Source organism: Xyrauchen texanus, chromosome 43 (assembly GCF_025860055.1).
Source record: "Xyrauchen texanus isolate HMW12.3.18 chromosome 43, RBS_HiC_50CHRs, whole genome shotgun sequence".
In the NCBI taxonomy this organism is placed as follows: Eukaryota; Metazoa; Chordata; class Actinopteri; order Cypriniformes; family Catostomidae; genus Xyrauchen; species Xyrauchen texanus.
The window spans coordinates 31,033,123-31,046,972 of NC_068318.1; the positions used below are offsets into that span (position 1 = coordinate 31,033,123).

Genomic DNA, 13,850 nt, shown 5'->3' on the forward strand with positions numbered 1-13,850 from the left:
ATCTTCTCTTAAAGGGGCCGCACTGCTCTCTTAAAGGAGCCACACTGCTCTCTTAAAGGAGCCACACTACTCTCTTAAAGGGGCCGCACTGCTCTCTTAAAGGAGCCACACTGCTCTCTTAAAGGAGCCACACTACTCTCTTAAAGGGGCCGCACTGCTCTCTTAAAGGAGCCGCACTGCTCTCTTAAAGGGGCCGCACTGCTCTCTTAAAGGAGCCACACTACTCTCTTAAAGGGGCCGCACTGCTCTCTTAAAGGGACCGCACTGCTCTCTTAAAGGGGCCGCACTGCTCTCTTAAAGGGGCTGTGCACCTTTTTTTTTCTTATCCCCTTTCCACCCCAATTTGGAATGCCCAACTCCCAATTAATAGATGCAGACACTGGCGTTCAGGTGATTTGTATGATTGCTTGATCATAAACAAAAACTTTATAGGATTATTCAACAAACAAATATTACGCCCATAAATCGAGTGATATAGGCAATTAATGGATGGGGAATTGTTAGGAGGCATACAGATGATGCCCATACTGTACGTTAGTGTAAAGGGTGTTAAAGGGAAAGGAGGAGGCGAGAACCGGCTTGACAATATAAATAATAGTTTAATATAAATCTCAACCAAAAAGGACAAACACACACACACACACACACACACACACACACACACACACACACACACACACACACAGGTGTCGGACAGCTGTCTGTAAATATCTCTCTCTGTCGCACTGCCGTCTTCGGTCGGCCTTTATCCCTCTCGACGGCTAATTAGCCTGATTAGGGGCCGGGTGTGCGGAATCACGACCCGGCCCCGCCCTTCGCCCTGCCACAGTTAGTATTTAAATATGGCTGCAAATAGTATCTGACATTATGTGCATCACCAACAGTTGGGGTGCACATAATATCTACCACTGTTTGCACTGGGGTGTAGATAACATATACCATTATTTGCACCAGGATGCAAACAGCAAATGCCATTTTTTTTAACCAAATTTTCCTTTACAAAAGAGAAGCGGCGCATTCAAACAGTTCTTTATACTTTCAGAAATCAGAAATCATGCATTTTTTTAAAACAATTTTATAAATATATATTTGAAGTCAAATAATAATCTCGAATATTCTGGGTGGGCCCAGGTCCACCCCGGTCCACCCTTGGTTACGCCACTGCTTGAGACACCTTTCTGTTAAACGTGTTTCGACGTTTCTAGTCTAGCGCAAGAATGCGATAAATCTAAAGTCTTCGTCAGTTCTTGCCACACATCCAAAATCGAAAGCACAGTTTTAGAATTCAAATGTGCATTTTGCTCTCAAATTTGAGGAATATTCAAATTTTGAATTTTTATTTGGCAGCCCTAGTGAGCAAGCAGGGTCAGAAATGTTGAGGTGCACGGGGCTCAAATGCCACCAAAATTAAATAAAGGTAATTCTTAGGTTAAGAGGTAATACATTGTTGATTAAGTACATAAACTTGACATAAACTGATGAGACACATTTGTTTTAAATGGTTACAAAAGTATGCTCAAAAATGCCCCCCCAAAATCTAATCCAGGGGGGCAACATTGCTCCATAATGTACAAGTTAATTTCTGAAACTGGCATAAAGTAAGTTTTGAAACACTCTTTGGTTCTGTGTACTATTTGTATCTTTCTAAGTTAGACAGGTGCCAACAGGAAGTGAAAGAGACAATAACTTTCATTTGACATGTAAGTAAAGTTTCATCAAGCAAATTGAGGAACTAAATAAGCATATAAAGGAAGAATCCATGGGAACATGCTCAATAACTGTTTTAAATACGGATGTTGTACAGGTAAAAGCAACAAAGCTATTGACCAGATATTTAATTGGACTTCAAATGATAAATTATTAGAGTTGATTCTTGTTAACAAATACACAGTTAAAGCAAGATTGACTTTTTTACCAATGAAAGTTGCTGAGTAAGACATGATTGCCAAATGCTAAATTCTAATACTGATTATCTTTATGTAAATTAATCAACCACAAAAATGTAGGTCAATAAAGACTGCCCCATTATATCAAAACTCCTCCTGGATTGAGTCACTTATTAAAAAAAATCTGTTATTTAAAATACCCTTGCTTAAAGGGATGTTTCACCTAACCATGCAAATTCAGTCATTATGTACTCACTCTCATATTGTTCCAAACCTTTGTGAGTGGAACACAAATTGAGCTGCCCTCAATCAATATATATCTTGTATGGGGGAAAAATGCAATGAAAGTGAATGATGACTGAGGCTAACATTTTTATTTTTGCCGTTATTTTATTACACCAAACAAATAAACATTAATATAATTGTTCCCAATCTGCATTATTGTTACTGTTTTACAGTGTGGTTAAAGACAGTCATCACAACACATTCTCCAGATCACGATAAAGATCATTTAAATGAGGTCACCTGGAAGAGTCTGCAATATAATCATGAAATATTAGCCACCATTTTCAGTCAACACTGTCATAACCTTCACAGTGTTTGTAAAGAGGAGATATAGTTTCTATTGAAGGAGAAACCCGATCAAAGTTTTCTTCCTCTTCAGGTAAATTCTGCGAATCTGTGCTGACGTCACACTCAGGGATCGGCTGCGTCACGTGGGACAACTTTCCAAACCTGTGTATGTGTTTCCGTAAAGTGTTGAAGCACTTGTGTTCCTATGCTTACGATAGTAGAAAAGGTAAGACCAAACTATCCTTTAAATTCATTGTTTCCTTTTTTTCCGTTCACATATCCAAATCAAGCGATATTCTTTTGCGAATTAATATATGCATATATATATATACACACACCTGTCTATAAGTGCCGTTGTTTTTCATTTATTTCCTCTTATTAAAGCAGATATCTTAGTTTTGAAAGTAGATCTACTCACTGTTTGGTGGTTATTTAAAAAATTATCTTATTTTGACCCGATGAACCCGCTGATTGTGTCTGCAGTGCAACATTGTTTCATTTCTAAATGGAATGCTGGGAAAGCGTTGAGTGCAGAATGTTACAATTTAAATGTATCAAGGGATTTAAAAAGGAAAAGTCTTCTCTAGTGTGATCATGTAAAAAGTACTGTGGGTGTACCATTGTACTTCATATATATATATATATATATATATATATATATATATATATATATATATATATATATATATACACACACACACACACACACACACACTGGCATCCAAAAGTTTGGAATAATTTACAGATTTTGCTCTTATGGAAAGAAATTGGTCCTTTTATTCACCAAAGTGGAATTCAACTGATCACAATGTATAATCAGGACATTAATTTGAAATTTACTTTAAACTACTTCAAAGATTTCTCATGAAAAATCCTCCATGTGCAGCAATGACAGCTTTGCAGATCCTTGTAATTCTAGCGGTCAGTTTGTCCAGATACTCAGGCGACCTTTCACCCCACACTTCCTGTAGCACTTGCCATAGATGTGTCTGTCTTGTCGGGCACTTCTTACACACCTTACAGTCTAACTGATCCCACAAACGCTCAATGGGGTTTAGATCCGTAACACTCTTTTCCAATTATCTGTTGTCCAATGTCTGTGTTTCTTTGCCTACTCAAACATTTTCTTTTTGTTTTTCTGTTTCAAAAGTGTCTTTTTCTTTGCCATTCTTCCCATAAGGGTCTTCTCTTTACTGTTGTACATGAAACTGGTGTTGAGCGGGTAGAATTCAATGAAGCTGTCAGCGGAGGACATGTGAGGCGTCTATTTCTCAAACTAGAGACTCTGATGTACTGATCCTCTTGTTTAGTTGCACATCTGGTCTTCCACATCTCTTTCTGTCCTTGTTAGAGACAGTTGTGCTTTATCTTTGAAGACTGTAGTTACACCTTTGTTTGAAATCTTCAGTTTTTGGCAATTTCAAGCATTGTATCGCCTTCATTCCTCAAAACAATGATTGACTGATGAGTTTCTAGAGAACGCTGTTTCTTGCCATTTTTGACTATATTGACCTTAAGACATGCCAGTCTATTGATACTGTGGCAACTCAAAAACAAAGACAATGTGAAGCTTCATTTAAAGAACCAAATATCTGTCAGCTGTGTTTGATATAATGGCAAGTGATTTTCTTGAACCAAATGATCAATTTATCATGATTACTCAAGGATAAGGTGTTGTACTGATGCTGCTGTCTAGATTTGATCAAAAATGACTTTCTTTCAAATAATGATGTTGCTGTTTTAAATCAGTAATGTCCTGAATATACTCTGTGATCAGTTCAATGTCACTTTGTTGAGTTAAATTACCAATTTCCTTCTGAAACAGCAACATTTGTACATTATTCCAAACTGTTGGCTGCCAGTGTGTATATATATATATATACATACACTATACTGGATGATTATCATATTAATGTTCCATGCTTACATGCCATGATACATAGCATTAATAATTAGTGTTTAAAACAAAACATGGTATTAACATAGTACATACTAAAACATGGCATTACCATGTTATGTCCATAACATGCAAAAAATAAATAAAAAATATGATACTATTATGGTATCACGCACAAAAAACATGGTATTTCCATGGAATTGTGTCCAAATAAACATGGCTATATCATGGTATCATCTCCAAAAAAAACAACAACATTGCATTACCGTGGTATTATGTCCAAAAAAAGCATGGTATTATCTTTTTATAATGTGCAAAAAAAGATGGCATTATAATGGTATAATGTCCATAAAAAAACCCCAACAAAACAATTTATTGCCATGGTGTCAGGTAAAAACAAACATGGCATTACCATGGTATTATGTAAAAAACACAAAAAAAAAAAAACATGGTATATGGTTGTAAAATAGTTAAAGGATGGGAAAGGAGGAGGCGAGAACCGGCTTGACGATATAAATAATAGTTTAATGGAAAACTTAAAAGACAACACAAACACACATGACGGACATGTCCGCTAACGATCTCTCTCTCCCGCACAGCCCTCTGCAGTCGACCTTTAAACCTCACGGAGGCATAATTAGCCTAATACGGGACCGGGTGTGTAGGATCACGACCCGGCCCCGCCTCCGCCCTGCCACATTCCTCCCTCGTTCTCTCAGGCTGGGGAGCCCCGGCCTGACGTACATCCCCCTTTCCCTGGGGAGGGCGCCTTCGCGCTGACTGCCGGCAGGTCATCCCCATCTACCTGGACGAGGGAGGGACAAGGGAGGGAAACAGAAATGATTAAAATGGGAGGGTACTCCTGTAACAGTGTAGTACCCCCAAAAAACTGTAAAATTTAAAAGAGGATAAAGGCCAACACAGAGCGACAGTGAGAGAGAGAGAGAGAGAGAGAGATGCAAAAAAAAAACTTACTCGCCAGTTCTCCGATCACGCCGCAGCTTGTTCCTCGGCCACTCCTCCACCCTTTGTCGGACGACAGCCGCCTCTCGGGCGAATCCGAGGCAGTCCTCCAGCCCCTGGCGGACGGAACACCCCGCCGCGATTCTCGGGACTAGAAGGGGTCTCCCCGCCCCTGGCAGCGGTTCTCTCGCTCCAGGCGGTCGGCAGTGAGCCCCTCCCGCTCGCGGTCGGCGGTCTTAAACCCCGCCGCGTTTCTGCGGCCGGTAGGCGACTCCTCCGCCCCTGGCAGCGGTTCTCTCACTCCAGGCGGTCGGCTAGGAGCCCTCCTCCTCGCTGGTCGGCGGCCATCGCCCTCGCCAGGCGGCTGGGCTCCTCGTCCCCGGCAGATGGCGCGGCTGCTCCGCTGGGGTGGACGGTAGTGGCGAGAACTCTACTACTGGCGTATCCCTCCTCCTTCCCGGTTTCAGCACCAATGTAAAATAGTTAAAGGATGGGAAAGGAGGAGGCGAGAACCGGCTTGACGATATAAATCATAGTTTAATGGAAAACTTAAAAGACAACACAAACACACATGACGGACATGTCCGCTAACGATCTCTCTCTCCCGCACAGCCCTCTGCAGTCGACCTTTAAACCTCACGGAGGCATAATTAGCCTAATACGGGACCGGGTGTGTAGGATCACGACCCGGCCCCGCCCTCCGCCCTGCCACAATGGTATTACATCCAAAAAATAGTAATTGTAGTATCATTGTAATTTGTGCACCAACAAAAAGATGACATCATAATGGTATCAGATCCAAAAAAACAAACATGGTATTACTATGACATCATGTCCAAAAAACATGGGATTATCATGGTATCATGCATCCTGTAAAAACATCATGTATCATGGACAAAAATAAATAAAAAATACTTTTTGTTAGTGTGATGTGGTAGCTACAAACTACTTATCATTTGTTCTATTGATTGCTTGTATTCAAATCTTAATTGTTATCATTGTGTCTTGATATTGTTCCAGGCTTTGGATTAATATACATTAAATGAACGTTTCACACTGAACTCAACGCCAACGTAAGTCTGTCTCAGTGACTGCGTGTGAAAGGTATCCTTTAAAAATTGATATTCCTCTTTTGTTGTTTCTTATTTGTAACAATTGTCATGCTGTTTCTCTTGTTTTATTAGGTCATCTATGCTTAAGGAAGAACGTCACATGGAGATGTTGTTTTCCATACTTTATGGTGTTGACGCTGAGATAGTATTTACAGTCATATGATTACCCAATCAGACGTCTGGGGCTTGAATAGGCATGTTCATTTCTACATACTGTGGTTCTCTTGATTCTATCTGTATTGGGAATGTTTGGGTTGCAGTTGTATCATCTGTGGGTTTAGAGTTACACCCTTGCTAGTGGCCGGCAGGGTTTCCCACAGGATTTTGTGAGACTGGTGGGTGTACTCGGACCCTCTAGGGGGCATGCACCCCCATAAGAGAAATCTGTACATTTTAAAGTTAAATGCATCGATCTGATGCACTTTGAGAGCAAAACTAAGAGGCTAGATCTATGAAGAACAATTTTGTGCTCTTGTAGTAATTTAATCATTAACACATTGGTTGTAAAGCTATGATTGGCGATGACACTGCAAACAAGTCACACCCTCAAAGCATGGTAAATGAGACGGAGTTCACAAATGGTCAAAACACAAAATCGACTAGACTAGAGCAATGAAGTACAAGTGGTTACCTGTGATGAACTTGCTCTTCAGATGCTGACTGGCGGGCCACCACAGTCTAGGGAATTAATGGGAAACACTGGACGAGTTAGCGTTACCGTCGCTGCTGTGTTCAGGTTACAGTACAGAGACCCATTTTTGGGTCACGAGTCCCACCAGTTGAGAACCAATGGTCTACATACACTAAAACCAAGGTTTAGATCTTTTCCGGATCTTTTCTTAAACCTGTTTACTTAATGTTCCTCTAGGGATAATTGCATTCTCCGGAGAAGACTCGACGTTGAGTCCAAAACATGCCCCGTTACGACGACGTGCCGAAGGGCTCGCTTCCGAGCCTTCACAGCTTGGATTATCTCAGGGATTCTGAGCACTCTTTAAGCTCTGAAACTCTGCCACCTCCTTCCCTACTGGACCAACCACCGGTGGGACCCGAATCTGACCCCAGTGGAGGCGAGGACATCAAACCCGTCCACCGTTTCATCCCAGACTCATGGAAGGATGTCTTTAGGTCCAGTAGTGGAAGCAGCAAGCTGAAGTCCATGCTTGGCTCCAGCCACAAGAGCTCCATCACTGAGGGTGTCCGTTGCTCTCCACCCCACTCTCCGTCAGTTCCTAGCTCTTACCGCGACCCGTATGGAGGCTCCGGGGGCAGTTCTAACATGCGGAAAGAGCGCGAAGCCATGCTGTTGGGCGTTTCCGTGGGATCAGACTATGGCAATACGGTATGCACCGATTTGACGTACAGCGAAAAAGTTGAGGAATACAATAACCGTTACTCCCACTTGAAGTCCTGGACGGGACTTTTACGCATTCTGGGTTGCATCGAGCTGCTTTTGGGGGCAGCGATTTTTGCTTGTGTCTGCACTTATATTCACAAAGACAATGAGTGGTACAACACGTTTGGATATTCGCAACCTGGCGGATTTGGCGGAAGTTACGGAAGCTCTTACGGAAGTGGTTACGGAGGAGCTTACGGGAATGCACACTACACCGGACCCAAGACGCCATTCATCCTAGTAGTGACGGGACTAGCGTGGTTGGTTACCATTATACTATTAGTTCTGGGTATAACCATGTACTACCGAACTATCCTTTTGGACTCAAGTTGGTGGCCTTTAACAGAGTTCTTCATAAATCTGGCACTTGCTCTCCTGTTTTTGGCGGCTGGTTGTGTTTATGTGAATGACACTTTACGAGGGGGTCTTTGCTCTTATCCGGTCTTCAATAACGGCATCAATGGGGCTTTCTGTCGCACAGAGGCCGGACAGACAGCAGCCATCCTTTTCCTGTTTTTCAACATGATTGTGTATTTGGTTGGAGCCATAGTGTGTTTGAAACTGTGGCGTCACGAGATGGCAAGACGACTCCGAGAACGGCACGGGCAAGAGGTGAGATGGATGATTTTTGTCACATTCAGTGTCATGCTCCGTACTTTCTGGTTAATTTATGTCCCCATTTTAATAATATTTCCAATACTAGTGTCCAACTTTGTTCTAAATAGATAAGTACAGTACCAGTCAAAACGTTGGGTACAGCTAGTCTTTTTATGGAGCGCAAAGTCTGTTCCGGAAGTAAAAATCCCATGAATTTGTTTCCTTAGGGGAATAGATTATTAATGATAGCTCTTAAACCTTTAAAGACAGTCTGCATTATGTCATATTTAATTGGAATTCCTGGTAAAGAACTACATTACCCATGATCCTGAGGGGGATTCCACCAATCAGAAAACCGCAGTCAACAAAGTGCACCAAAAGAGCTCTGCAGCAACCGCTCAACTGTGAATGAGGCAATCGTGTTGCTCTCCCTATGCTCTCAAACTACATATATATTTGTGTATATCTCATTTATTTTGCTATATTTTTTATTTACTTTAATTTGATTCTATACTTTTTACGCTAAGAACACAATCTTGTCTTTTTGACAGATTTTAAAATACTTTTTTTGCTTCAAATCAAAGTTTGTAATGTTGCGATTCACCTCGGAGCTGGTTGATTTGGTTCATGGCTTTAAACTCTTTTATGAAGGATTTTAGGAAGTCCCATTGGAAAAAATGAATGGGAAAAATACTTCCGGAATCAAGATGGTTGAAAGAGTGGAGCAAACCGTTACATGTGGTATTTAGGCACTGTCTACATTTTAGAATAACAGAAAAGCCATCATTTTAAAATATGAAATAAAATAAAAAAGGCTTTTCCACCATCTGGTTAAACAGTTCTCATTGCAGAACCATGCCGTTCCGTATCCATCTGAGCTTGCTGTCCTTTTCTGCATATCGCGGCACTGTTTTGTGGCCCATTTCAGCTTATCGCCACCCGTTTCACGGCCGGCCCACCGGGAACGGTCCCAGGTCTCCCTATGACCAGTCCGCCCCTGATGGTATCCTAAATTGTGCTTCTTTAAATCAGATCACACTAAAAAAACGCTATTTACAGGCTCAACCAGCTAATGTCGAGTTGATTGACAGGTGATGTCTGTATCTAAAAGGTGATTCACTCTTTTACCTGTAAGGCGAGACTTCCTTTTCTATGCTCGCCATATTGGCCATTCCAATTTCTCGCATTTATTTTAAAACGAGATTGGTCCGTCTTGGGCTAAACCAGGGCTGCTCACACTTCCGAATGAGCTCTACCTTTTTTATAATGTTATTATAGCAAGATCTACCACATGCACAGAATGCAGTATGCAAAAATTAAAGGGATAGTTCACCCAAAAATGAAAACTCTCATCATTTACTCACCCTCAAGCCATCCCAGATGAGTACGACTTTCTTTCTTCTGCTGAACACAAATTAAGATTTTTAGAAGAATATCTCAGCTCTGCTGGTCCATACAATGCAAGTGAATGGTGACCAGAAGGTCCAAAAATGACATAAAGGCAGCATAAAAGTAATCCATACGACTCCATGGGTTTAATCCGTGTCTTCAGAAGCGATATGACAGGTTTGAGTGAAAAATATAAATATGTAAGTCCTTTTTTTACTGTCAGTCTCCACCTTTGACCATCCCTAACCAGTAGGTGGCTGAAGGTGAAAGTGAAAGTGTAGATTTACTGTTATAAAAGGACTTGAATTTTGATCTGTTTCTCACCCACACTAACCATATGTCCTCTGAAGACATGGATTAAACCACTGGAGTCTTATGGATTACTTTTATATTGCCTTTTGGGCCTTCAAAACATTTTGGTAACCATTCACTTATATTGTATGGACCTACAGAGTTGAAATATTCTTCTAAAAAATGATTTGTGTTCTGCAGAAGTAAAAGAGTCATACACATTTGGAATGGCATGAGGGTGAGTAAATGATGAGAGAATTTAAATTTTTTTGGTGAACTGTCCCTTTAAGAAAAAGGTGCTTTTTTCAAATATCAATTCATTCAAACTTTTGATTGGTAGAATATTTGCAAACAAACAAATAACCAAATGAATCGCCTCTACATGTGTTTACAGATGCAGCTGAGAGAATCTCCTGCTGATGTGCCTTTGGCAAGTATTTGACATTATTTCATGTTTCCCTGTAATGCAGTGCAGTCTGATAATATATTCGGACTATAATGTTCTTCGGCCTGCTAGTTAAATTTTTGATACAGATCAACAGAATAATGTTTCCTTTACTCTTGCAGGTTGTTGATGGTTCAAGGATCCCAGAGCATGTTTTGCTGCCAGTACAGCACGCACCCACAGCAGCCGCTGCCAAGCCCAAAATCATGAAAGGGCATATTCCTTCCGGACACGCCCCCAAACCTGTCATCGTGCCGGACTACATCGCGTGAGTACTGTTTAACGGATGGACGGTTCGCAAAAGGGGATTTATTCCTTTTAAAACATTTGATTGTTTGTTGATTGCAATTCCTTAATTGTGTTTTGGCTGTTCCCCGCAGTAAATATCCAGCTATTCATACGGACGAGCAGCGTGACCAGTATAAAGCTGTGTTTAATGACCAGTTCTCTGAGTATAAAGAACTGCATACTGAGGTTCAAGCGATCCTGAAAAAGTTTGATGAAATGGACATTATGATGCGGAGTTTACCTCAAAACCCCGCCAGTCAGACGGTACGCTAAAAATAACTTTTTTTCTTGACTTAACGTTGTCTTCTGTCCAAATACGTAGAGTACATCCTTATATTCTGTGTTTTATTGAATTACATAGATCTCAAAACTCTTAAAGGGACAGTTCTCCCAAAAGTTACAAATTCTCTCATCATTTACTCACCCACATGCTATACCCAGACGTATATGTCTTTCTTTATTCTGCAAAACACAAAGATTTTTAGAGAATATTTCAGCTCTGTAGGTCCATACAATGCAAGTGAATGATGGTTGGATCTTTGTATCTCCAAAAATCACATAAAGACTCCAGTGGTTTAATCCATGTCTTCAGAAGTGACATGATAGGTATGGTGAGAAACATTATTACTATAAATCTCCACTTTAACTTTTACATCTGAAAGTCACATGGGTTGCCTGTTTAGTTTCACTTTCTCATCTGAAAGTGAAAGTGAAAGTGGAGATTTATATTAAAAATGGACTTAAATATTGATCTGTTTCTCACCCATACTTATCATATCACTTCTGAAGACATGAATTAAACCACTGGAGTCATATGGATTACTTTTATGCTGCCTTTATGTGATTTTTGAATATTCAAAGTTCTGATCACCATTCATTTGCATAGTATGGACCAACAGAGCTGAGATATTCTCTAAAAATCTTCATTTGTGTTCAGCAGAAGAAAGAAAGTCACACACATCTGGGATGGCATGAGGGTGAGTAAATAATGAGAGAATTGTCCATTTTTGTGTGAACTGTCCCTTTAAAATCTCTTCACCCTTTATGGGGAGGATTTGACCGCAGGTCATGTTGAATAAGCAAATAATATGTCTCCTGTTGTGTTTTGTAGGAGCGAGACAGCATCAACAAAATTCTTCAGGAGTATCAGCGGAAGAAGTTGGTTAGTTATTGATATCTTAATGATAGTGTATCAGATGATCTATTGTGTCTTCATGCGGTGGTCACCCAGACACGCCTCCATAAAGACACTGAGCCATAGAAAGCACTGGAAAACTAAATTTTTACACCTTCTGAGGAATCTGTAAAGACATATTGTGTGCCCCATTCACTTCTAATTGCCTCACTGTCACCTTTAATTAGCAAACACAACTAAGAACACTGAGAAAGATAATGGCCTCACTAATGTGTTCATGCTGGGTTTTTATTTCATTTTTAAGGATCCTTCATTTCTGGAGAAGAAGGAACGATGCGAGTATCTGAAGAACAAACTCTCGCACATCAAGCAGAGAATTCACGAGTACGACAAATTCGGTTACGGGTGAAACGAGCCATGCTAGATTCTAACGGCAGAATCGCCTGTGGTGGTCCTTCATTTTCTCGAGACATCGTGTTACATCTTCAGAGCCCCACGTGACGGGATGGTAACGCATATGTTGCAAACCGTAAAGAAATGAGGGAATGACCAAGCGTGCATGCTCTTACTATAAACTCTTTGAGACTTGACCACCGACTGAAATATTATTCTTCATACCTCATTTCATATTGCTGACTAAAAGTGCATCAGATGATTCATGCTTGAAGAAATGCTGTGATTATGCATTCAACCGGTAGATGTATGCAACACTGTAGTTTAAGTGCACTAAAACTGTTTTTATTGGTTCATTTTACTAATTTTATGCACTTTTACTGAATGTATCTACTGCTGTAGGCTATTTTACTATTTGACATTTTTATTACAGGAATGTAGACATATCCACATTATTCAGTGTTGTGAATGCTTTTTAATGAATTGAAAATGTATACATTCATGTTTTGTGTGAATGCTTTAAAGCTTGAAAAGCAATTTGTATGCAATCTTTTAATAATAATAAAAAGGCATTTAAAACTGCAGTGGTGTGAAATGATTCTCTGTTATATTTCAAGCCAGGTTGTAATGTGTTACCGGTGCACTAATATTGGAATTCAAATAAAAGTTTAAAACACATTATTAAAGTAAATATGAAAATAAAATGATCTCAGCAGATGTGGTGACATTTGTGCTTCTGTGTGTTAGATATGTGTCTCACCCAAACACCAGACAATCTATTCAGTGTGCCGCCTGCCTAGATGGGGCACCATAAATATTATTCATCATTTTATTAATATTTTTTAATATGAATCTATTCAAATATTTTTGGATAAAATGTGTCAGTCATTTCAGGCAATTTTGGGCCTGGTGAGCTTCATGCCTAGACTGCATTGTGGGCATCAGGAATCATTTTGAGCATCATAATGCTAGTGGGTTGTCTACCTAGAGAGAATTGTGGGCATTGGGCATTTCCTTGGGCATCATAAAGTCAGTGGGTCACTTACTTAGATAGCATTGTTGGCTTTTGGTATCATTTTGGGCATTATAAATTTAGTGGGTTACCTTCTTAGCATTGTGGGCATTGGGTATCATTTTGGGCATTATAAAGTTAGTGGGTTGTCTACCTAAACAGCATTGTGGACATCGGGCATCATACATATAGTGGGTTGCCTACCTAGACATTATTGTGGGCATCGGGCATCATTTTGGACATCAAAAAGTAAGTGGGATGTTTACCTAGACAGCATTGTGGGCATTGGGCATGTCCTTGGGCATCATCAAATTTGTGGGTTACCTACTTAGACAGCATTGTGGGCATTGGGTATCATTTTGGGCATCAAAAAGTTAGTGGGTTGTTTACCTAGACAGCATTGTGGGCAATGGGCATTTCCTTGGGCATCATAAAGTTAGTGGGTTACTTAGAAAGCATTGTGGGCATTGGGT

At 40.4% G+C, this 13,850-nt stretch overlaps 1 protein-coding gene across 2 annotated transcripts; it reads left to right on the plus strand.

The window, feature by feature from the left end:
* Positions 1–2,596: 2,596 nt before the first annotated feature.
* LOC127635712 (MARVEL domain-containing protein 2-like) lies at positions 2,597–12,943 on the plus strand. Of its 2 annotated transcripts, XM_052115935.1 has the most exons (9): positions 2,597–2,685; positions 6,340–6,392; positions 6,504–6,625; positions 7,300–8,439; positions 10,499–10,534; positions 10,672–10,817; positions 10,930–11,101; positions 11,949–11,999; positions 12,277–12,943. In XM_052115935.1, exons 4-9 carry the CDS (start codon positions 7,345–7,347, stop codon positions 12,379–12,381), a joined length of 1,605 nt encoding a protein of 534 aa, XP_051971895.1. In that variant the 5' UTR covers positions 2,597–2,685; positions 6,340–6,392; positions 6,504–6,625; positions 7,300–7,344; the 3' UTR covers positions 12,382–12,943. The 2 variants fall into 2 exon arrangements, with proteins under 2 accessions (XP_051971895.1, XP_051971896.1); XM_052115936.1 differs by having other exon boundaries at positions 2,600–2,685; positions 6,340–8,439.
* The last annotated feature ends 907 nt before the right edge of the window (positions 12,944–13,850 follow it).